The 24,372-nt window shown below is 51.5% G+C and overlaps 6 protein-coding genes across 6 annotated transcripts; 4 read left to right on the top strand and 2 right to left on the bottom strand.

Moving 5' to 3' along the window:
- Positions 1 to 1,762: 1,762 nt before the first annotated feature.
- PMZ80_008425 (uncharacterized protein) lies at positions 1,763 to 5,643 on the top strand (the record flags this gene model as incomplete). The annotated part of the gene is made up of 2 exons (XM_064876825.1): positions 1,763 to 1,771; positions 2,023 to 5,643. The coding sequence occupies 2 exons, from the start codon at positions 1,763 to 1,765 to the stop codon at positions 5,641 to 5,643; spliced, it is 3,630 nt and encodes a 1,209-aa protein (XP_064727212.1).
- A 2,852-nt stretch (positions 5,644 to 8,495) lies between these two features.
- Positions 8,496 to 11,277, bottom strand: PMZ80_008424 (uncharacterized protein; the record flags this gene model as incomplete). The annotated part of the gene is made up of 2 exons (XM_064876824.1): positions 8,496 to 11,080; positions 11,142 to 11,277. 2 exons carry the CDS (start codon positions 11,275 to 11,277, stop codon positions 8,496 to 8,498), a joined length of 2,721 nt encoding a protein of 906 aa, XP_064727211.1.
- A 691-nt stretch (positions 11,278 to 11,968) lies between these two features.
- On the bottom strand, positions 11,969 to 13,618 carry PMZ80_008423 (uncharacterized protein; the record flags this gene model as incomplete). Its single annotated transcript, XM_064876823.1, has 1 exon — positions 11,969 to 13,618. The coding sequence occupies one exon, from the start codon at positions 13,616 to 13,618 to the stop codon at positions 11,969 to 11,971; it is 1,650 nt and encodes a 549-aa protein (XP_064727210.1).
- A 1,902-nt stretch (positions 13,619 to 15,520) lies between these two features.
- Positions 15,521 to 16,882, top strand: PMZ80_008422 (uncharacterized protein; the record flags this gene model as incomplete). Its single annotated transcript, XM_064876822.1, has 1 exon — positions 15,521 to 16,882. One exon carries the CDS (start codon positions 15,521 to 15,523, stop codon positions 16,880 to 16,882), a length of 1,362 nt encoding a protein of 453 aa, XP_064727209.1.
- Positions 16,883 to 19,330: 2,448 nt separating this feature from the next.
- Positions 19,331 to 20,102, top strand: PMZ80_008421 (uncharacterized protein; the record flags this gene model as incomplete). The annotated part of the gene is made up of 3 exons (XM_064876821.1): positions 19,331 to 19,533; positions 19,580 to 19,672; positions 19,745 to 20,102. The coding sequence occupies 3 exons, from the start codon at positions 19,331 to 19,333 to the stop codon at positions 20,100 to 20,102; spliced, it is 654 nt and encodes a 217-aa protein (XP_064727208.1).
- Positions 20,103 to 20,905: 803 nt separating this feature from the next.
- PMZ80_008420 (uncharacterized protein) lies at positions 20,906 to 21,505 on the top strand (the record flags this gene model as incomplete). The annotated part of the gene is made up of 2 exons (XM_064876820.1): positions 20,906 to 20,911; positions 21,188 to 21,505. 2 exons carry the CDS (start codon positions 20,906 to 20,908, stop codon positions 21,503 to 21,505), a joined length of 324 nt encoding a protein of 107 aa, XP_064727207.1.
- Between the last annotated feature and the right edge of the window lie 2,867 nt (positions 21,506 to 24,372).

Below are 24,372 nucleotides of genomic sequence, written 5' to 3'. Positions count from 1 at the left end.
GGTGAAGACCTTGAGAGGACTTGGCCTCGGCAGCGGCTTATGGCTGCATCTACTGCTGCAATTTCAGCTGGCGCTTCGTTGGTATGCAAGCTGCGCGTTGTACAGAGCAGGAGATTCGGAAAAAAGAATGTCGGTCAGCATACAGCTACAATTGCATTGCATGAGGAAATATTGTCGATGGTCACTTTTTTTGAGCCACTAGTACTTTTTGGGAAAGGGTTTGTGCACACGCTAACGCTCACGCTAGTCATGCAAGGTAGATCCAAGATTCACCGAATCACAGCACCTGAATCTTTTCTACCCGTCCTTCACAACGATGTCTTGTAAAAACTCACTGTGAATGACTATCGCCGCTTCGCTGTCGTCTCGAACACTTGAGGTTCCTTGCCAGTCCTCTATCATATGGTGCACCGGTGAAGGTCACATACCTCAGGAAGTGTGGAGATGACCTATGTGTTCCGCCAGTCAACGACGGCTTTCCTGCGTTGCACCGCCCATCCTTATTCTTTGAGACAGTTTGCAAACAGCCTGGCAGCCTGGAGCACTACTTTCCTCAGCACCCACCACTGTTCCAGCTACCTGTAAGGTAGTGGTGTTCCCCAGAAGCATTGTCGGCGATCCAACAGTCGACTCGCCAATAGCTGGACGTCACCTCGTCGCTGATTTGGGTTAATGCTCTGCCCCGAAGGTTTCAGGCCCGATGACCTGCGGGTTGGATATGGCTAGATGGGACGGTTTCGACATTCCAGACGACAACCATCCGACCTGCTGGGTCTTTGCCTCCCTCAAACTGGACAGAATCGATTATGGGGAATCTCTGGATGGCAACCATTCTTGCGAGATTCTCTGCCACTAGCTCGCGTTAATAATCTGTTCGATGTTCAGTCATGCTAACGGTTCGGCTAAAGACTCAAATCCACGGTGCTCAGCGGGATGAGGTAGGTACCTGCCCCTGCGACATCTAGGGCAGACGCCGCGTCCGGTATCTATCCACGACTCGAGCCTCGCTTACAGGAGCCATGCTGCTTTACCTTTTTAGCAATCAAGGGCTCGAATAGTGAAGTCAGGTTGAAGCGTCAAATCAATGATTATCGGTTGAACGATGCACTGCCATTCTAGGCATCGTGTACCGCAGGGGTTCCCCGCGAAATGCCTCAGGCCTCAAACTCTCCTGGAAGTCGCTCATGCTGGCGCAGCAATAATGCATGCGAACCAAGGGAGCAAGTATCGCCTATTATGTCCCGCATGATGTCGTTAACAGGCGGTGTACAGAGGACGACAGGCTTGACACGTCGAACATTGAGATAGGCGAGGTATGGCCCTTGATTGAGCAGCTTAACCTGCACAACAAGCTGATCGAATATCGATGTTGTCCCAAGATGGATGGGACGATACCTGTAAGACCTCATCCACGCCCCGCTTCATCAGCAAAGAGTACTTGTAGCGTTCATTGAGCGAAGCGAGCCGGCGGCATAGTGTGGGGGAAACACATGATGTCCCAAGGGAAGCAGGTGATGCATAAAGATGGTCAATGGCGCCATCTCAATGCATGGTAGTAGCCAATCAGTATTGCAGTTTTGACTTCGTGCTTATCTTTTATGTGCTTCTGGCCATGATGGTTTGCCGCATCTTTGATGAACCTCAGACCTGCCGCAGACCTCGCAACTCGTGTGCAGTCAGACACATGCACCCCATACTAGCTACCAAGTGGTATCACAGCATGGTGTGCACTGCGCCATGATGGCATCGAGGCCACCTCGAAATGAGCGGCGTGTGGATCACGGCGGTGTGCAATCACAGCCGAATCAACAAACAAATTGGATGATCAAGAGTTCACCACATGCTTGCATAGTGTTTGACACGATGGTCTGAAGCTATCACCAAAGCGATCAATTGCCTCAAGTCTGCCACTGCCTGTCTTTCGAAACCTCGCCGTGCACCGTCCATCCCTCGTGCCAGTCGCTCCTTACTTGCTTTGTTGTGCTCGGACCGTGCTTGCACTACCAGTGCTAACATCGGCAGCTACATCCACCACCAGCCCTCGAAGAGAGACTTCAAGCACGGGAGTATGCTAATATCATTATCCAGAAGATGCTGTCCAGTATATCCAAGTCAGTGAAACGCAAATTCAATTCTGAAAACCCCTCGCCTGCAGAGAGAAGACGATCATCGAGCGGCCACAAGAGATCGCTCTTCCACTATCGAGACAACCATCGACAAGGACCTCCACGAGATGCGGACAATGATTACGAGGATGACGATGAGGAGATAGACGACGGGGATGAAGAGGAGGAATCAGAGGATGTGTGCATGGAAGAAGATTCGCCATTATTACCCATCTTCTCTGCAGACCATTTGAACGCCCTGCCTGTCTTCTCCATCACCCACACCTTTCGAGAACTGGTCATAGAAAGATGCGACACCGTCTTGAGTTGGGAACAACTGAGGTCGCCTCAAGTCTCGCAGTTTCTGGTGAAGCCGATTCAGCAAGAGATCAGGCTCAACTACCTCAGCGCAGCCACACAATATGCCTTGTTAGCAAACTGCATGCAATTCAATAAAGAGGCAGGTTTACAACCAGGCAATAGCGGTACCAACAGGACAAGAGCCATGATCTGCGAGCTCATCGCCATCAGAATGCTGAAAGAATGTGGTACGCGCGAGCTGATCGACGCTTTGTCCTACGACTTCGACCCGTTGCAAGGCCAGACAGCAACGGAAGGCCCTGGCGCCATGACACAACAGCGACGCTCTACTCCTCGCTCAGCACGGATATCCTGTATCGAGATAGCTATCCGCGCCAGTGCGAAGCGCTTTCTCGCCCACCCGCTTGTCGTCCAGCATCTGGAAGCAATATGGAATGGTTCAATCGTCTTCCATTCTGCTGCTGACAGCATGCACCGAAGAAGGATACCCATGTTTCGAAACTCCTATGGCACGAATGGCCAGCCATCGACTGTGTCGCAGCCTGTTGCTTCCAACAACCGGACAGCGACTTTGTACAATCCTCGAGAAGCTTCGCTGTTCAAGCTATCACGTCTACGTGTGCCGCGGTACAGAAACATCCTTTCAACCATATCTTTCGCCGTCCTGTTAGTCCTTTTTCTTGCTGTCCTTGAAGACAGACCTCTGGAGATCACACCTATGGAAATCTTGTTCTGGGTATGGGCAGCCGGCTACATGTTAGATGAGGTCATTGGCTTCAATGAACAAGGCTTCAGCTTGTACATTGCGAGCTTCTGGAATACATTCGACGTTGGCATCCTTCTCCTTCTGTTCGTCTACCTTTGCCTCAGGCTGTTTGGTGTGGCAATACCCGATGACAATATCAACAAGATTTACATCACGAATCATGCATACGATGTCCTTGCTGCAAGTGCTGTCCTACTCTTTCCGCGGCTATTCTCCGTTCTGGACCATTACCGGTACTTCTCTCAGCTCATCATCGCTTTTCGAATGATGGCAGCTGACATGTTGGCGATTTTCGTCTTGATCGTCATCTTCTGTAGCGGCTTTCTCGTGGCTTTGACATTTGCATTCAGCAAGGGGAAAACAGAGGACCCACAGGCGGTCGCATACGCTTTGCTGCAAATGCTTCTCGGTTTCACGCCTGCTGCATGGGACCGATGGAGTGGTTACAACTGGCTAGGAAAGACTGTGCTGACGCTCTTTTTGTTCATTTGCCATTTTGTGGTCGTTACCATACTCATCACCGTTCTCACCAACTCGTTCATGGAGATTGTGCGGAATGCGAATGAGGAACACCAATATCTCTTCGCGGTCAACGTTATCTCAAATGTCAAATCAGATGCTCTTTTCGCATATGTGCCGCCAATAAACGTTTTACAGTGGTTCGTTACGCCTTTGCGGTACTGCATACCCTTCAGAGAGTACGTCAAGGTCAACCGAACAATCATCAAGATTACGCATCTGCCGATCCTGTGGACGATCTATCTGTACGAGAGGCTTGTTCTAAGGCAGAGGTATATCGAACCCATCGATCTGGTGGAGTCAAGGGGGCGACGAGTAAGAAAGACGTTGACGGAGCGGCTGCCTCGCCTGATTAGAGAGCCATCCATTGCAACTTTCCGCCAAGAAGCTGCTCTAGAGGAAGTGTTCCGGCAGACTGCTGATACTACGATGCGGACCGCGAGAAGCCAAGAACGTCGAAAGTCAAGCAATGTTGTGTCCAACTGGATGCATCATATGGATGATGAAGACGCAGAGCCCCCGCAAGAGCAAGACCACAAGATCGTGGATAAGCTAGAAAGACGACGGTTTAGTTCCAGGCGGCTTTTGCCATCAGGCGCCCGCAACTTCTCAACGACTCGCAGAGCCATGTCGGTAGTCTCAGACCCTACCGATATGCCTTCTCACGCAGACTTCTTCTCACCTCGAGGCCTAATTGTCCCCACTACCGACCTCACCCCTAACGCAATCGAGCTACCATCACAACAGACTGATGCGGATGGAGATGATGAGCTTCTGACGAACGATGAAGATAACGAAACCAACATTGCAGCCTCGGATGTACGACAGGATCCGTTCGCCAGAGATGGCCGCAACTCTTTACGCAAGGACTATTTCACAGGCAGGATAGCATCTCAGGCGCGGGCTCCCGGCTACCACGACTCGGACGACTCCACAAGGCCACGATCTAACATAGCACAGCCTGCACCCCCCACAAGCAGGCGCGAGGTTCGCCCGAAACATGCACGCAACGTCTCGTCAGCGACCATGATCTACAACCCACCACCAGAGTCTGACAACGAAGATCGCCTGCCGCAGGATACAATCTCGGCATCCCCTCAACGTATGTTCTTGAACCGGATCGCAGGTAGCCAGTCGCCCTCCTCAAAACCCTCAACGAACCCATCCGGACGCAAGACGCCTAAGCGCCAACCAGCTGCTCTTCGTCAACGCCCTCTCCTGCCGACCAAAGACAACGCCGCCTTTCGCTCGACACCTGACTTCTCGAACCTTTACTCTCCAACAAAACCCACCGACATACCCCAGAACGGCCGCGGCAAGCGTCGCTCATCCCTGGCGATGGACCTCGTCTCCGATATTGGCGATAACAAAGCAATAGGAGGAGGTTATGTTGGTGCTATACCTGCATCCTTCGCTTCACAGATGGCCCACGCAACCAATGCCATGCGCCAGTCGCAACTGCAGATGCAGCAACAGGAGCAGCAAAGACGAAACGAAGACAACGACATGTTCGGTCGATTGATGATGGCAAGGATGAACTCACTCGAGGAAGGCTTCAGAGAAGTTGTGCATGAGGTTAGGGAAAGTGTCAAGATGGCAACTAGTGGGCTCGCATCGAGGCAAAGAAGTCCTGAAAGAGAAGTAAATGTACAAAAGAGACCTAAAGAGAAGAGGTTTAGGGAGCGGCAAGAGCGCAGTAATATTGGTTCTGGAGCCGCAAGTGTGGTCTCGACTGAGGACCGACCCAAGACTGCCGGCAGTACTGCTAATAAGGAAGAAACACCAGAGTCGAGTGGTCAGGTGCAGTCATCTGCGCCAACACAGGATTCCGCCGGTCAAATACCCTCGACAAAGCAAGAACAGGCGGTGAAAGAGGCTGCTGAAGTTGGGCTCGATACTCCAAAGGCGGAAGGGGAGGAGGACGGCCGATAGCACAAGCTGAAGATGGAGAGAAGCGATGAGACAATACGAGCCGCTGGATGATCTCAGGTATCACTCCTTGGCTCCTGCAAGCACGCATGTTTCGGAGCGCCGATCACGAGTGGCGCGAAGAAGCAAGCCAGTCGATAGTGACAGCTTGTTAGGATCTAGGAGGGTTGGCGCTTTCATTCTTCCCCGAGTTTTGGTCAGTGCATCTTTAGCAAAGGGCGCAAGGAGGTACTCTACAAGGATGTTCGAATTGTTGGCAATACCCGAGCGACGCATAATGGGTCTATTTTTATTCTTCGTCGTTCGGGACTGATCAATGATGTAGTATTATTAGCACTCAGAACTTCCAAGTTGGCTCTCATTGCAACCGCCATTCTGTTTCTACGTCGAGGCAATGTCCGTTGAAGTAGTTTATCTAAACAACGCGAATTGAAAGCTTCAAACCAGGACCAGTTGGGAAGACGGTCAGTGAAGGTAGCTGGAGGTCAGTACGAGCCCCCGGACTTGTCCGTCACGCCTATAGCTGAGCCTGCAAGTTGGCTTATAGGGTGTTGCAGCAGAAGCAGGTTAAGCGAGACCGCCCTCATTACACTTTTACAACTCGCTCAGACCATCTCCTCATGCTTGACGTTGTTACCATTCCATTTCCCCAACGACATATCCTCCTGGCATCTCTGATGCATGGACCTAGAATGCGACCTTGCGAGTTCATGTGTGGTTCCTGTCTCGCCCACCCATCCCTTGTCTACCCAAACCCCAGGCCCAAATACATACAGCTCAAAATAGCGTATACAACTTCCTGTCGTTAGTATTCGTATTTGCATGCTCAGCGGGCCGCCATCTGGTGAAGGCGGCACACATAGGGGAGCTTCTATTCTGATGGCGCTAGGATGGGCTGACTTATCAAGAGCAACGATCCGTACAAGTCTTGTATTTGGACGCAGCAGACTTGTCAGCTAAAACACCCGGAATTGCACACTCGTGTATGGAAGACACAGAGTCTATCATTACTGAGGGATCGTCCCTTTGTGCTGGAGTTCCTCTTGGTCGTCTCACTTGCCTTGTCATGGTGTCTCAGCCCTCCACAACCGTTACTTACATGCCCGAAACCTGACCATAGAAGAACAAAGAAGGTGTTCTAGTGGTGTCATGACAACGCTGATTACCTGAGCCATGTGGTGCGAGCATCAGCTACTCTAGCATTCAGACTGCGGACCATGTATGGGAAGACTGTAGCCGCAGATCCTCAGGCTGCCACGTCCCGAACCATCACCAGGAAAGGCATTATGGAACTATGGCTGGTCCTGTCTCAATAGACTATTCACGGTCTGTCTGAGTAAGTAGTGAGACGCTGGTCTTGCTACTGAAGTATAAGAGCGGTCGACACGCCCTCCAAAGAAATCAACCATTGCGATTCATACAAGTCCAAAGCTCAAATTTCATGGAAGCACGGGATACGAAGCCTACTCTATCAGTTATCATTAGACTCTAGATAACTCTCAGCCATGAAATTCGGCTCTCCTCTACGACCTGCACCAAAGGTTGACCCTCCTAGACTGGCGTGCAAAGATTGCGCTGATGGTGAATCGCTGTCCCGAGGCGACGACACTCCAAGAGCAATCTCTATCATAAAGTGCGCGAAATAGGAGATCTTCGAACTGCTGCGGCCCATCTCGAATATACGCTCAGAACCAGGTTATACTGGCTCAGTCGCGCATGCTATAATTGATGCATTACTAGGCTTCGATGACCGGCCGAGGCTTCATCTGCTGTCCGCAAACCCACGATCTCGACTCAATTGGATCATTGACGGCACGTGTGTCGTACCCGAACCCATTCGTACCAGTACTGACAGAGACAGAGCTGGTTTCTGAAACAGATTCCGAATGGGAGTACGACCCTGTGGTCTATCCATCGACCTATGTTGCTGATCAGCAATCCAGAGCATCGGATCCCAAAAATTCCAGTTATCAACGTTTACTAGTCCAGTTTGTCGAAATAGATAGCTACAGCGAAGATGTCAGAGAAGGCGGTCCCATACTCGCTTGTGCAAGTTCCAGAGAGAGGAGGATAATTAAATTCCTGCAAGCCTCGTTAGACAGGGGCTTGGAGTACACCATGCCCCTGCACGAACTCGCGGACAAAGCACAACCCAACGCCGACCTCTCCGGATCTATTTCTTGCATTACCAAGACTCTACTGCATGAGCTGTGCCACATCATCGACGAGAACATCATCGACATCGGCCTCAAATTGTCCCATGTTCCACTTCATTTCTCCTCTCGACAATGCAGCAACAAATATCCCGGACCATTCTTCTGTTATGGGGACTACGAGTGTCGTATCTTGGCTGACTGTGCTGCTGATCCTTACCCTCACATCAATCGCCAGGTTGTTCTAGGATTCAGTTACGCCACAGGCCCATGCTCAATCATCAGAAACGGACCCATGGATAACGCAGAAAGCATCGCTAGTACCTTTTGCAGCATCTACATGCACCGCCTGAGGCCTGATCTGAGAATCGTTACCGAACACTGTCACGTAGCCCGGAGAGGTCAGTCTGGCTCTTGCATGCCTGCCATGCCGTTGTCAGCTGCTATAGAGCGATTGATACGGCGTAGGACTGTCATGCGCAGGGACGGAAGGGGGAGGGTCGTCAATTCCGTGATGTCGGACTCCACAGATTGGTGGTGTTGACTGAGACAAATCAAAAACTCGATGAGAGACTTGAAGCACCTCTCACGCCATTTCTAGGGACGCAGCCTGTCACTGCCAACACAAATACAGTAGTACATCGATGATACAATCGATTAGACCTTCTACGACGTACCACTCTTGCCAGAATCCTCCACGTCTCACGCCCCAGCCAGATCTTCACTCCCAGGACTCAGGTCCGCAACAGGAAACTCCGCCATACGTATCTTCGCACTACCATACGGCCTCAACTCGACAGGGAAAGCACGACCGATACACTTGTTGCGGCCTGTCTTTGGATCGGGCGAAGGCGGTGGGAGCGGATAGCCGCCTCGTACTGCCTGCGGTCTTCTCTTGTGCTCTTTTGAACCAAATTCTGAGTCGATGTTGTCTGTCATGGGTACAGGATCGCTGGACGCCCATACTGATTCTTCTGCCCCGTCCTTCGAGTAGGGTGGATTCGGCGACAAATATTGGTACGATTCTGCTGTATTTGATCTGTTCGCTGCTGCAGTCTGTGAGTCGTCTTCTTCGTATTGCACGGGGGCAGTCATGTTCCATGCAATTTCACATGCCATCACGCTGATGGTCACTGGTGGTGCGAATTCCGACCAGATGGGGTTTGGCCAGTCGTCGTTGCATTGTTCCGGACGGGTTGTAGAGTGTTCTTCTGAATGCCATCTTCCGCAGTCAGGGTCACTGTACATGTTGCCGTATTCGTGGACGTGGGCTGTGGAGGGGTCGATGGCTATGTTCCATGGTATGAGTGTTGGGGGCTTCTCTCCGCTCTCGTCGCGGTCGTCATTGGTGGGCATGCCGTTCTGCACACGCGGTGTGATTGTCCAGTCGTTGGCTTCGGGCGGAGCTTCACCTGGAAGCTGGTAGTTGGCTGGGCGACGTGGTCTGTAGACGCCGTGGAGTGTGTGCGCGAATAGTAGAGAGCCGTGGGTCAGGGACACCGCCGAGTTGGGGCGCTTATGGACGACTGGTTTGGTGTCGAAGCGATTGGCGAAGGGCGATAGGTAGACTGTGAAGGATATTTGTCCGGCTGGGAGGGATACAGTGTGGAGACCAGTGTGTTGATCGGGCTTCAGAGGCTGAGGGTCCTGCTTCGATGAACGGAGCGGCTGCTGCGCTGCAGTTGCAGGATTGGAGGATGCCATGTCGTCCTTGTTCAAGTAGATGCCTGTCTCTGGGTTATTTAGGTCTACCCACTCCGGCACACGGAAGGAGAAGTTGAAAGTGTCCTGGGCTTCGACGTGATATGTCAGAAGTTGCGTGAAGGGATAATTCGTCTCGCATCGGATGTGGACGTAGTTCTCGAAAACGTCTTCGCCCTCTTTTCTGCGCAGAGTGGTTTTGACGTCGCTGGGGAGAAGGACAACATGAGCGAGACCATTGTGCTTTGGGGTTCGCACCCACGAATTGGAAAGTAGTTTCGGATAGCCTTGTGGAAAATTCACCGTGCAGCAAGGATAATTTGGCTCCGTTCCGAACGTCAGGCCCCAAGGACCGACATTCCAGAAGTGCGTGTTGGGAACCTCGTAAGAATAAGGCTGGTTTGTCTGAGCCACGTACTGATGAGCCCACCATCGCGGCATGATCATCGCTGGCATAGCATTGAATGCAGCGTTTTCAAGCCGCTCCGCGAAGGAAGCGTCGCCCAGAATCTGGTACAGTGTGCTAAGTGAGAACATCGTCTCCACGACGGAGCATAGCTCGGTGCCTCGTGCAGGTGAGTTTCCCGACATCCTTTCGTCGCCAACGATGGCACCAGATGAAGTACCGTGGTACTCGAAGGTCAGTTCCACACCACGACGAGAGCTATCAAGTAGAGACTGGTCTCGAAGCAGACGGCCCATGACAGCTGGCGACTTGAGCCCTTGGCCCGCGTTGACAGCATGCAGTACTGGGAACAGAGGGTTTATGAGCTCAGGCGGATATGTCTCGATATCTCTTTTCAGGAAAACGCCGTCGGAGAACCACCAGGACCAGTCGTAGGCCTTCTCATAAATCATGAACATGCATTGATGTATCTTCACATGATTGTCTTCGGGGTGATTCTCGTATAGCCATTGAAGTGCTAACACCATGTCCGAAGCTCTTGACCTGCCCCACTGCTCATCGAATCTGTCGCCTTGTCTCCATACGTAGCCCGCGTAGTCGTCTAAGAGCATTTCATGCATGAGATCCACAAACCTATGCATGGCTTTGAGCATTTCTCTCGAGCCATAAGAATCAGCAGCTTCGACGTATTGAGCTGCGGCCAAAAAGAAGGGATATCTACCCCAGAAGTTGCGTGTTGTCACATCGCTTTCGGGCCCAAGCCAACCATCCGGGAACTGGGTTAGCAGCACATATGAGATCTGCTGATTGATCTCGTTGAGTAAATGGCGATCGTCGACGGCAAAGGCGAGTGGCACAAGACCGTTGATGTAGTATGGCCATGCTTCGTTGAGGATGCTGTATTCTTCTGAGCCTCCTCCCCAAGTAGCGTTTCTGACCAGTCGATAAAACTCATGCATGTGACCTGGGAGGCCATCGGCCATGAGTTCGAGCTGTTGTCGGAACCATCCTCGAGGCTTGATCGTGCCAAGCGCTAATGGCTCGAACGTCAGAGGCAGAAGCGTCTTGTTCAGCCTGCCATAGTCGACATGACCTTGGTGCTCTTGCGAGGTCTTCACCTTCCATTGTGGCGGAGAGGCGAAGAAGCCTTCAAGGTCTGCATCAGCTAGGGGGGGTTTTCCTATATTTACTCAGCCCTTATTACGACCAGAGGGTGTCTGGTAATGTGGTAATGGACGTACCTTCTTCATGTGTCAGATAGCGCGAATAGTCGTGCTTCAAGGAAGCTCCAACCCATTCATGAGCCGAGGCTAGAATCACGAAACACCACAGCAGGAGCGAAGGAGCAAACCTGTTAAACAATCTCATAACCTGCATGTTCTGCTGCGACGATTCTCATTAACGCCAGGGTCGAAGCCAAATGGGAGAGTAGGGGATATCCCATCGTGCTGATGGGCACGGGACGCGTGATGTTGCACCAGGCAGGCTGGGATGAAATGTGTGGGGAAATTGGTCGCGCGTGACCCCTGCGATGCACCCAAAGTTTGCCAAGGATCACGGATCTGCCAAGAACAGGCAGCGTCACTGGGCCTCGAATGGATCCTCAGAGGTGTGAGACCGAGGAACAACTCCCATGGTCACTCGACCCAGCAACCAACAAGGACTTCGAGATTCGGCATCGTACCGTCTTCGTGCACAGGGAAAACTTGACCTTGGAATGAGTACGTGCGCCGATGTGAAATATGTCACATAGAATGTACTGTCTCTCTACATGCTATGTAGGCTTCTCCCATGTCCATGCTAGATAACAAATCCTGGCTGAAGGTGACAAAGGCGCGTCAGGTCCCAACACCCTCTCAATAGCAACATGAACATTATACCGATTATACCATGCTGTACCCCGCTCAAGCTTGCCAGTATCCCATTACACGACCACCGGGTAACGCAAAGAAAGCAACACTAGGATATAACGGACCTTTGACAAGCCTGACAATTGCGCCTTGCACCGCTGGGCCGTCATCTGTAAGCCCAAACATCCTAAGGCTCTGAAAGACCTGTCTCGCCTCTGTCAAGACTCATCCTCTGTTAGATCCACAAAGTCACTATTCCCGGCAGCGCTGAACAGTGGTGAAAACTCATCTGCGTCATCCACGCTAAAATCCTGGAAAGGATTCGTGGTGGCACCACGCTTCAGCTTCGCCGCTATATCGGCACTGTACATGTCGATGGGGTTCGGCATCAGTGCCCCAGGTACAACCAGGCCGTCAAGCATGAGCGGCGTAGGATCTTGGAAGGATAAGCTCCCAGCATAGGGAGTCGACCACTGACGCTGGGAGACACTCCTATGACGCTTCGAGCGCGCATTTTCTGAGGCCGGGGCCATGGTCCTGGCACCGCCGGAAGCAGGACTTTCGGGACTTGCAGATCGTGCCATAGCGTCTTCCACCTGCCGCTTCAGAGAACGGATTTGTGCTCCATAGGGGTCGATCCGTTCGGTGGGAAGCTGACGTTCTAGCTTTTGTTCGGCCTCCGTGAGGATCTTAGCAAGATGGGTATGGCCGTTCTTGGCTGCAATTTGAGAGGCACATAGATTGCCATGCTCGTTTCGCTCGTCTCGAGGTTCGGCCTTGTTGTCGAGCAAAGTTCGCACAACCGCTTCTGCACGACCAGCTGCGACGGCATCATGTAAGGGTGAGCAGTACTCGATGCAGTCCTGCACCTTCACTCCCTGTGACAGGATGAACGTGACGATGGACTCGTTTCCAGCCATACTGGCGAGGCACAAAATGCTTCTCCAACTCGGGTCCTGAGCTTTCAAATCCGCACCTCCTTTGACAAGCAGCTTGAATGTATCCAGGCAACCAACGTAAGCTGCAATCATTAAAGGTGTCAATCCAAAATTATCCCGCCGCTCCAAGATTGACTTGTCGCGTTGAGGTAGATGTTGCAGCGCCCATCTGAGATATTCGACGTCCTTGACCTCAGCTGCGCAGTGTAACACATTCCGACCAATGATGTCAGTCACGGTGTCTACCGTGCATAGGGAAGGATCCATGCTTCCTCCCATTCTGCCGCTCAATATGGCCAGATGTGCTGCACAAATCTTCAACGTCCCAGATGGATCCAGGATTTGACGATATACGGCCTTTATATCACCAAATGTCGACTTCACAGCTTCGTAGAGCCCATCTGATAGCGTGATCATCATGTCGAAACTATACTCGGCCAGATATCCTTGAATGCCCTGTGATGTGTGCAGTCGATTGGCCTCTGAGTAATCCTTACGAGCTCTATACAGCGTGATGAGCTCATCTCGTATCTGCTGAACGGCCCTTTCGAAGCTAGATATGTCGTTTGAGCCTGACTTATTTGGTTTGCAGCAAGCTGAGATGTAGCGACGGCCCGTGTCAAAAGCTCTTCGTGTAAGTAGCTCTTTTTGGAATGTTGACACTTGAGAACGCAGCTGCAAGACATGGCGCAGAGTAGTCAGTAGTGTATTGCCTACAACCAGAATGAAGAAGTCCAGCGCTGCCGTGAAATCGTGATGCTTTTTGAGTGGCCAGGCCTGCTGCATGTCGAGGACAGCATCGCTTCGGGTCTGTAGATATTCAGACAGGTCTATAAGCATGCCCATAGTACAAAGCTGGACAAGTGCCTGATCGAAAACTGTATCGTACGGTTGCCATCGCTCTGTTTCGAAGCTGGCAGCCGTCCGCATTGATGGATGGCTCGTCTGTGTCGCGGAAGCAAAGCTCCCCAGACTACATTATGAGGTAAGCACACGAGCTGCTACTCATGCCCTGACACTGCCCCTTCACAGGACGAAGAAATGAGCAACTTACGTCTGGTGCGGCTCCTCGCGGCCGACAGCAGGCTCTCGCCGTTGCGCAATCAGATCATCGGAACGCCGAAAGCAATCTTCAGGACTAAATGGTCCACTAGCAGGTGTTGCTACAGCTGTGGCAGGAGTGCTCTGCGTCGCACTCCTTGGGACACGAACATTTTCCGAACATGGCTCACCGGCCTTGACACATTCGTCGCATCGTTCCCCTGAAGCCCAGTCACGAGTTTCAGGCAGGCACTGTTGAAATTCATGTCAGCATGGTTGAAGGGAAAGTGAGGTTCGGTATGCTTGATGTTTGCGACGACCCAGGCACATTTTAGGAAACTCTGGGCCAAACGATCGCTAATTTGGTGTCCTGACTTGTGCGGACCAGGCCGGAAATTACGAAGCGGTGGATATGCCATAATCAACTCACCTTGATTTTCTTTAGCCGGCATCTGGGACATTTTGCTAGACATCTGTTAGTCTTAGCACGACTTCGACCTGGTGTTGCAACAGGCTGTGGAGGATTCATATTGTGCACAACAAGCTCAAGGCATCAACGCCCGAAGGATATTCAGAACAATAGGCTTTTGAGAAGAAAGGGCAGTAGAGAAGAATATATGGCTGGTGCCTGAATCCCCCAGCAATGCTACGCCTTTCGCCTTTCCGCATATTGCATGCGAATCGCATCTTCCTCCATAAGTTACTATGAACTTGAGATGCTCTACGTTCAAAAGACTTCCGACTTGTAGTTGATGATTGATCTACCTACAGAACATGTCCAGATGCAGAGCATTCCGCGACTGTAGTGTACAACGCGTCTACCATAGACACAAACAACAAATGTTCATATGAGCAGATGGTCGATATCATGACCTTCGGACAGTCATGAAGGTATTCGACTGCATATATGCTTTCCAGAGGCGCCTTCCAGGATAATCTTCGCGAGCACGAGAGACTATGCCGATGGGAAAGAATGGTTCGCATGAGGTATCTTCGCATCTCGAATGCGAAGCGTGTCGCGTTTTCATGCGGATAGGTACTGGCTGGATAGGCTCTCGCATCGCATGTCGCATGGCTTCAAGCGGGTATTCGGGGCACAGCCGCTCACCTTTAAGAACCTCGTTATCTCTTGCCTTACTCAAGGATATATTCGGTTATACCTTCTCGATGGTCAAAATCAACGCTGGCCCTAGAACCATTAAAGCTAGCGCTTCAATCTGACCACCGCCTCCGTAAGACGGAGCTCATCTAAACAGCTATATCGTGGTCAGTCCTATGTTTTGACCTTCCGATCATGGTGGATGTAGGGCAAAATCCTCGCAAGCGGTTGTTCGCAGCGGTGATAGGCACACGAGCCACTTTCATCAGGGATGTGAGGCATGGCTTCAGCACTTCTGAAATGCTTCCGGTTTCAACAACATTCTCATCTCAGATGTAAAGAACCGGATCCGCTGCATAAAACATGAAGCTCCATTTTGGACTATCTGCGTGGAAAGCAGAAGCTCTGTGCAGCTGCCGTACGTCTGTCTGGCCTTGAGGATGTGGTTCAATGATACTGCCATATTTTCACCACAACAAGATGAATCACGGCTACTGAGACGTCGGCAGCCCAGAACACCTTCCCGCAGTCTCAAATCAGGCTCTATCATAGATTTTCAGACATCGTTGAACCAACATAGCCCTCAAACAGCGCAGCCCAGACATGTCTTCGCGACCATCTGGCGTCACCAGGACTTGGAGCAACCCGCGCACACTACGCGACAAGCCAGCGTCCGCCAGGGCCATACGGACATGGGTTGTAGCCTAACAACAGATCCGCAGCTTGAAGACTGGCACATCATCTGCTTACCAAGTAGCGGAAGTTCGACCAACCCAGAAGAGCCTCAGTCACCCAACACGCTCTGTGAAAGGCTCGCCTCCTCAGTATGTCATGACAGAGCGCGTTATGTAAGATGTAACCACTCTGAAATATTAGACCTGGTCGCCTGGCTGGTGTGGCAGAAGTACGAGCCTATCAACGTGCCGAGACAACCGTCCTGGAACTTGATGGACGATGAGAGTGCCTATGGATCACTCTCGGAGCAGGAAACGACTGTTTGCAAGCACTCTTTACTTACATTACTTGAAACAAGATCCACTGACCAGATCTACATCGCTCTATTGACCATCTATGTTGTTAGCCACAGTTTCAGGCGCTTGTCGGCCTCAGAACTGACAGCGGCTGTGCAAAGCACGGTCAGGTTCAAGTCCGCTCGCATGGTCCAACTAGAAAGTAACACATTGCAGTGGTCTGCAGAGGGTCAACTACTGGAATTGTGCGGTCCCATACTTAAAAGCGACGCAGACGGCAATGTCACATTCGCAGAACCTTCGATGAAGAAGTTCATTCTGACTGTGCAGCTCTTGGGACTGGAACATGGTCATGGGACGATGACACAGATGTGCTTTGAGCAGATTCAGCGCCTTGGTACCATGTTCATCGTTCGCCCTTGGACAAGATTTCGAGAATGGTTCAAATCCAGTAACGACTGGCCTTTGCTCAATTACGTTGCCAATTATTGGTGGTGTCATTACCGTCTTGTGGCAGGGGCTCGAACAGACCTCAGTGTGGAGCTACTGCATATGATACATATGGCGTTGGCTGGCAAAGAACTAGACCAGATACCGATTCTACTCCAACGCAGAATTATCGGAATTCAGTACAACATCTGTCAAATCTACGACTTGCCCGAACTTGCAGCGATCCTCCGAAACATGGGTGCCTCTGAACCCTGGCCATCTACAACGTTCCCTTCGCAAGACCAATGGCGTCACATGAGGCCGACGTATGGCATAAGCATGCCCACTCAGATATGTCCTGGATACGAGCCAACTGTTGCCGATCTGTTTGATGCGCCATCTATTCTGTGCATTCGAAGAGATTATACTGCCGCGATCAATGCCGAATTGAGCGCACTGCATTTAGGAGTCCAGGAAGACCTATGTATTTCTCCTGTGAGAGAAACCGATTTTTGCCCACCTCTCCTCGAACATGAACATCCACATGCGCATGACTGGGAAAAGATTGACGTCCAAGAATTGGGATGGCAACCGACTTTGAGCTCTGAGGATTGGGAATTTGTGCGTCATGAGAACATATCAGAAAATGTTTGACCTTCTCTCCGAGCATGACTTGATGTACTGTTATCCTGAAAGCTATTGAACAGGTTAAAAGAGGCATTTGCATACTTTTGGGCGATGTACAGTGTTTTCCACGTGGCGAAAATGTATCTTCTTGCTGTGCGCCAGCAAATTCTCAGGGAGCCCAGCTTGGAGCTCGCGTTTCCAGCGTCCACAAGATATCCCTATAAGAGGTTACCGCGGACTTTACAATAGGCCTACGAGCTATGGACGTTGGAAACCTAGCCGAGCATTCACCGTTTGTGCTGATGAGGGAGGCTCGTCTGGGTTCATGATGGTCCCCTTATCTGTTGCGAGGTCTAGAAATATTACCCGTCGACGAAGACCAGCATGCCAGAAGAGAATGCATCGCAGGACCTTTACAGCCTGTGCGCAAACGGCCAGAGGCAGAGTCCGTCAATGCGGTGTCTGGAGCCTGAGGCGAGTCCATGCATGCGAGGCGAAGCCTGATCGCATGCGACAGGCGAAACGGAACAAGCGACGCGTCTGCTTGGCCAAAAGTGAAGATATGCCGTCGAATCTGGTGCTATCCGGTTGTGCTACTGAAGCGGCTTGTTATCCATAGCCTCAATATCATCTCATGTCTCTTCGCACTGTCAACCTCTTATTGAGCCACCTCGACTTCTTTCGCCGCTGCAGAACCCATATTCTACATGCCGAAGTACGTCGACCAAACCGAGAAGCATGACACGAGACACAAGCTCAATCAAGCCAGCTCTGCTCCTTCCTTCCTCTCAGACGTGCAGCTCGTGCTTGACGTTGGCACATCAGTGCAGGAATGCTTTGCACCCTGACGTACTTGCTCAAAGAAAGACACGCACAGGTATGGCTCATGCGACTCCCTCGTCGCAAGCACTAACGCCCATCACAGAGTCCTTGGCCAAAGCCATATCCACTGCCAACCATGTCCAGAGCCAGGATCGAGCTGCTGTAATAATCCCATACCGCGCCTTCGAATATCCAACACGCCAAGGAATAGCCCAGGATATGGCACACATAGAGGCAGTCCTTCCCGCAAATCAGATGCTACAGAAATATGCAGCAGAGCTTGACATCTCCTGAGCCACCGCCACGATCAAACGTATCAACAGAAACATAACGGACAGAACTGCGGAACAACTAGCACCGTCATCCTTCGAGATCTACATTATGCCAAGCAGCGCGGAGTCTGTTGGTTTGCATCCCAGGATTTTGCGTGGAGGAAGGAGGTCGACACGTGCCGTCTATCCGTACAGTTGCCAAGTTGCCAGAAATAGACATGATGCCTGAGGCAGCATCAAGCATCGGGGTATACGGAATCTGACTGGTTGACCAATCGTCGGACACTGGTTTACTGATATTTGTACGGTAGGTAAGGTTTGAAGTCAGGTTCTGCGCAACATGGTACCCGGCGAACGATTGGGGCTAGTGTGTTTCAAAGCTATGGATGTTGGATACATTACCTAAGCTTGCAACCGCAGAATATGAGAATGTCAAGGAATATGTGGCAAGCATCTTCTTCTTGCACATATGGTTTGCAAGAGCAGAGTGACCGGCAAGCTGGGTAGGCAGATATCTCGTTGGCGTGGGCCTGGTAGGAGACTCTGCCGAAGTACGCCAATCGAAAAGGGAACCGCCTTGCCGGTCTACGGTCTAGGACCAAAACGAGCTATGATCAACGGTAACATCGCTTGCGCAGATGGTATACAGTACATCAACAGAGCGGGTGCTAGAGGTTGGCTTCAGATCGACTGCCATCCGAGCGTGGGAATATGCATCAATCTTACGGCAGAGAATCTGTTACAACGAAGCTACGATTAGTCTTATGCTTTCTGGAGTTCACTATGCAGAATGAGTGGGCTGCTCAAGCATGGAATGGAGGTCTGGTCAGGAGTGACCGCTGATAGACACGCCATTAAAAATTTACCCTTCGTTCTCCTTGCTTGACTAAGCAGATAGTCTGGCGATCCATGTCTTCGACAGCTAAGAACGTTTCGAAGTACTATCATATGATTAGTGCAATCCAACATGGCCATCTTGAGTTCCATATTTCTAGGCCAATAACCTTGTCAAGTGGTCTTGGCATAGACGTCGACATGTATGGAGAAGCGATGATCGAGCAACAAAGCAACGGAGGAGCAGAAACAGTCTGATCCCGACTGTATAAAGCACCAGGTACTCGTCGTAGCTTCACAACGATGTAACGAAGCCAAATAGTCTCCCATTCCTTCTAATGCGATTAACCTAGCAAGTGGCCTTGGCGCAAGCGTTGACATGGATCAAGAACGGATAACCGGACAACACAACAGAGGAGGAGAAGCAGTCTGATATCTATAAAGAGTCACTTCAATGTCGCAGCACTTCAATCTGGGACTTCAACCGCAGAGCCACCACCCGCAGAGCCATCAACCACAGATCCAACCCGGGACATCAACCGCAAACATGTACTCCCAAGCCATCGTCCTCGCTCTGGTTGCTGCTCGAGCCGTCGCCATCCCTCAAGGCAACTCTTGCTCATACAACCAGGAGTACACCGTTACCAACGAAGAGCGCGTTGAAGGTGAGCGCGAGCAAGTGACCGGTATCACTTGTGTCTCTTCGTCGGACAACTACTGCGAAATCAGTCGGGAGTACTCCTACTCGGTGTAAGTTGGCTTGGGAGGACACCGAATGCTTGCTAACGTTATCTAGTGGTGTAACCCACACTGTCAGCGGCAGTGTATCAGGGTCTCTAGACATAGGAAAGATCTTCAGCATCGGTGCCGAGGCTGGATACTCATACAGGTAAGTCGTGCAGCGGCAGCTCCTCCTTTGACTCCCCTTCATTGAGCCAAGTGCTAACGAGTAAACTCACAGCTGGTCCACCGAATCGGCTACCTCCACCACAGCTGACGTGCAATGCCCTGCTGGCCACTATGAATGCGGCCTACAAGCCAGTCCAATGTTCATCGTCACTACCGGTACAGTCTGCAACATACCCATAACAGATGGTTTGTTCTGTCAAGAGACCGAGGAGATTTGCGAGGACTACGAGGTTCGGGCTCCATCGCTCATCGGAAGTGGTCCCGACAACCAAGCTGCAGAGGTCCAGTTTTCAGCGTGCGTTTCCTCATGTTGCATGCAGGACTTGACGGGTGTACTTCCCTGCGAGGACAACTGGGGCGAGTGCTATGCGGACCCAGTCGCGGATTTGCCGATCTGCAATCCGTTGTAAGGGCCAAGTATTGGTGGATTAAGGGACGAGCGGAATGGATATTGCATACGCCGACAGCCCTGCGAGCTCGCAATCAGCGACTAGATTGCTCTCACCGTGAGTCATGGCTCACGACTTAGCCTTGGCCTCACATTCTTTTCGTATCAGATATGGTAGCGGTTTCACTGCCACAATTATCAAGGACAATTGTACTCTCCTGATGGTGATTATTGCCCATGCTCGGACTTGTTCGTCAGTACACTTGCAAGCAGCACGTTGATCTCAGCCTGGGTAGCAGTTGGCTTTTACTCACAGACTCGCGGACCTGCAGTGGGCTACGATGGGTTACCGGGGCCACACGCTGCGTTGTTCGGTCCAACTTGGCTTATTCGTATGGAGCCATCATGTCAATTACTGCCTGGAATCCCTATGAGCACTGCCCAGTCCGATGTCAGGACCGCACAGCACCACAGAGACGTCTTCTCAATGCAGGTATTGGCTAGACCAAAGTGTCTTCACAGTCGATCTCGAGGCTGGCCGATCTCGCTAAAATCGAGACTCGAGATGACATAGATCTGACAGTGAAATAGCACGTGCCGCGCTTGCGGAATGCAGAAAGGGACTTCGCCACGGACCCAAAAGAATTGGGCGACGTGGCCGAGCTGTGCCCTTGTAGCTGGTATGGTAGCTGAGCGATCAGGAGCAGTAGAGCCCACGGATGTTGAGAAGGCGGTACATTATCACTCATGCGGAAGTCGGTGTGCCTTGGAAATTCTGCTAACAATGGCATGCCATACATAGCGACTGGTAGTGGCCGTCGAGACATGGAAGTACTGTACAGCATGCCAAGATACCCCTTGCTTCGATGACCGGATTGCTAGAACATGATCCACAAGGCAGTCCTTCAAGTCTTCTCTTAAACATTCAGCAAACACAATGAGAGGCAGTAAGCTGCAGATATCGTATATTCGCGTAGCTCAAGCTGACAATCACCTTCAGTGTATCAGCGCCGGTCACCGCGTCGTACTGTACTTGCATTGCTCCTTGTGGGGTCAGTGTCGTACATCGCCTATTCGAAAACAAGGCCATGGAGTTGCCGGTCGCAGAAATGGGAGGAGCTGAAGGCTTGGAGGCGAGAGAAGGTAGATGGTTTCAAGGCCTGGAAGAAGATTGCAGATGAAAGATACGTCAGACGTAGAGATCGCTACGAGAAGCAGATCGAGGCTGTCCACGAGCCGATGAAGGAGCACGCTAGGAGCATTTGGCAGGGCGGGATGGAGAAGGCGAAGACACAATCGAGAGTTGTGAAAGACAAACTTGACGAGTTTCGGGGTAGGGGCGAGATGCTAGAAGTTGAAGATCCGAAGCCGCGAGGTGGGATGAGGGATCGAGGAGTGAGTAGTGACAAGGAGGCAGGTGAATGAGAGAGAGTATGAGGGAGGAAGGTAGTGACGAATCTTCGCTCAATGCATATGGCGTTGGTTTCCTGCTTCTCATTTGGCACAGTTGAGCTGGCTCCGCCGGACGAGCAAAGTGGCCGCTCTCCAAGCACAACTCAGGCAGGTTAAGCGTACAGAAAGCGGCAAGTTTGCTTGTCCGGGCGGAGGCTGGCTCGTTCGAGGACATCGTACTTGGAAGTTCCAGGAACTGAAGGCCTAGCTTCTGCCAAGAGTCCCATCTTCCAGCTCGACGCTCTGGATCTGATTCGTCGGAAAACGAGAGCGCTAGGCCTTCAGTTCCTGGAATTTCCAAGTAGCCCTGTTATCGTTTGATGTCGCCGAACTGTCGGATGCTGAAGCGTCGAAACCTTTGCGGCGTCCACTCCAACGCGTATTCTGCGCCAAGCCGTGTCTGGCACGATAATGTCCTGAATAAGTTCGATCTGCGCTGAGCTTGACGGTTCAAAGTTGCTGTTGAGGAGATACCGGAGCAACATACACCGTGAGCGCGCATCGCATGACTGCTCGAACACTCACGACCACCGGACCTACCTTTGGACGTGCTCGCTTCCCAGAAACGGCCTGTGAAGAAGCACAAACAATCATCCTCCGCAGTGCTCGCAAGTAATTTTCGTGCAACCGAGGCTCGCGAAGTAGCTGGCCTGAGCTGAGATGTTTGTAATTCTTGTGCACCTATATAGCCATGCTCGTTTCCAAAGCTCGCTTGTAGCAGCTTCGGCCAAAGCGACAACGAGACTGGTACCGCAGACTCGGTAGCCTATCGGTGACGGTTGTGTGACGGAATACATGCAAGACCCGAGGCGTACCTAGACCGTTGAAATGTTTGACATCAAAGGTGTCACAAACGCAACCACTTTGTACCACTCGAACATATGCGAGAGCGGAGGATTCTCCGGATTCGTTCATGCGACGGGCTCGTGCATGTGAGCGCTGCAGGTCGCCTGGTCTGTCTTGCAAACGTACAGCAAGGTCTTAAGCTCACGTCAAGACAAGACCTTCGGTCAGTGATTGCGAGGTGGTTGGGGTCCAAGAAATTAGAGATACTTCTGACAGCTGCGTACGGAGTAGCAGACTGACAGCTGTCGCTGTCATTTCAACCCAAGATGCACTATGGCGGGCTCTTCGTCATTCATGTGCAAGGACCCCGCTCTGCTTCTGGAAAAGAAACAGGATGTTGCAAGGGTGTCTCCTTAGGCTTGGTTCTTTACGGCGCAACATCTCCCATCATAGGCGAAATGAAGCGAATTTGAGCAAAAGTGGGCTGTGTTTGCGTGGTTGGAGAGCTCACAAGACAACATTCGTTCGCTCGAGTCGGCGAGGGTGTGAACAACGTGATGAAGGAAGCTGCATAAATTGTCGTGTCACAATGTCGTTCGTGACCGGGCTGAACGGCGTTTATCAACGCTTGGCCTGGTAGAAAACCTGGAGCAATAGCCATCGAGCAGATCGTCGACGACTCGGAGTCTATCACCGACCCACGCGTTGAATGCCTCGACGATGACTCTCACCGTCAATCTTTGCGGAGTATACAGGGTCCTAACGTAATATTCAAAAAGACGTGGTAAAAAGCGGGTCGACCTTACCATGAAATTTCAGCTAGAAACAGGATGATGCTTACAGTACAACAGGATTTTAGGTTGAGATTCAGGGGCCTAATCCCGAGCTGTTAGCTGCTCTAGGCCACGTCTTCGGGCAGACACCCTAAGAATTTCTATCGTCTTGACAGATTTCTAACGTCCCACTTTTTTCCACATCTTTTTGAATATTACGTTGGTACCCTGTACTTTGCAGGGAGGAAGTGAGCAGATGCATGTCACGCCGAACCCCATCCTTACCCTGGCAGGCTATGAACCGCCGGAAATGATACGTGGCGGCCAGGTCTGGGAGTCCTAAACCGAAGAAGCGAGCTTCAAGCACTTGCATGGTGATGATGAGCTGGCGGGGGACTTCATGTACCCTGGTAGGCCTCTATTCGTCTTTCTGTAAGCAGTGAAGCTAGGTAGCTAGGGAATACAACCAAAGCGGGGAAAGCTCCCTCACAGTCTGCTTCTTGTGGGAGGAAGCCAAATCAATCGGCGAAATATCGGAGCCATACGTACGTTAGATGTCACTTAATCAAAATGAGGTGGCTCTAAGCTTGTGGCATGGCACGGACCGCATGTTGGACGACGGAATAAAGATTGGCGTTGAATAAGCTTGGCCACTGTGATCAGAAGACCATGTTCATAGACACGATTGGATGAGGAAGAGTTACATAGTGCAAGCCAGCAGACAGAAGATCGACAGTCATGCCAGCGAGAGGCTTGCCAACTCACTTGAAGCGCACTACTTAAGTACGTCGTGCAGTGACTATGCAGGAGGTCGATTCAGGTTACAAGCAGTCCCCGCCTGCTACGGAGCAACATGCTCGAATTTCTTGGAGACTACTAGTAGCGTATCAGATGTGATCGCATTGCATATTCCGCAGAGTCAGATTCTTCAATCTGCGCCGCTCCGGTCTGTGGCTAACTTGGCACTTTCTCTCTGCAATAATGCACTGTTGCCGTGTATGATTCAACACTGAGTGACAGCAAACATCCCCTCCATACCGTGATCTGCCGCCTAATCGCGTGAGAGAGCCATACCTAGGCACCACACTCAACAAGCGAGGAGTTTCGGAACCGTTCACTAGTAATCTTCACACACGTTGCGGCACCTGGCACTTACCAGAACAGGCTGCTCAAGGATCGCTCCTTGGCTTGCTGGAGCCTATACCCGCTGCCGAACCCACCACCAACGACCGGCGTTTTAGCTCGGTCAGCGTTACCCACCGTGCCCATGTCTGGCTGTAA

The sequence above is a fragment of the Knufia obscura genome (assembly GCF_036327395.1).
Source record: "Knufia obscura strain CCFEE 5817 isolate CBS 148926 chromosome Unknown scaffold_11, whole genome shotgun sequence".
In the NCBI taxonomy this organism is placed as follows: domain Eukaryota; kingdom Fungi; phylum Ascomycota; class Eurotiomycetes; order Chaetothyriales; family Trichomeriaceae; genus Knufia; species Knufia obscura.
This window is presented reverse-complemented; position numbering and strand designations above follow the sequence as displayed.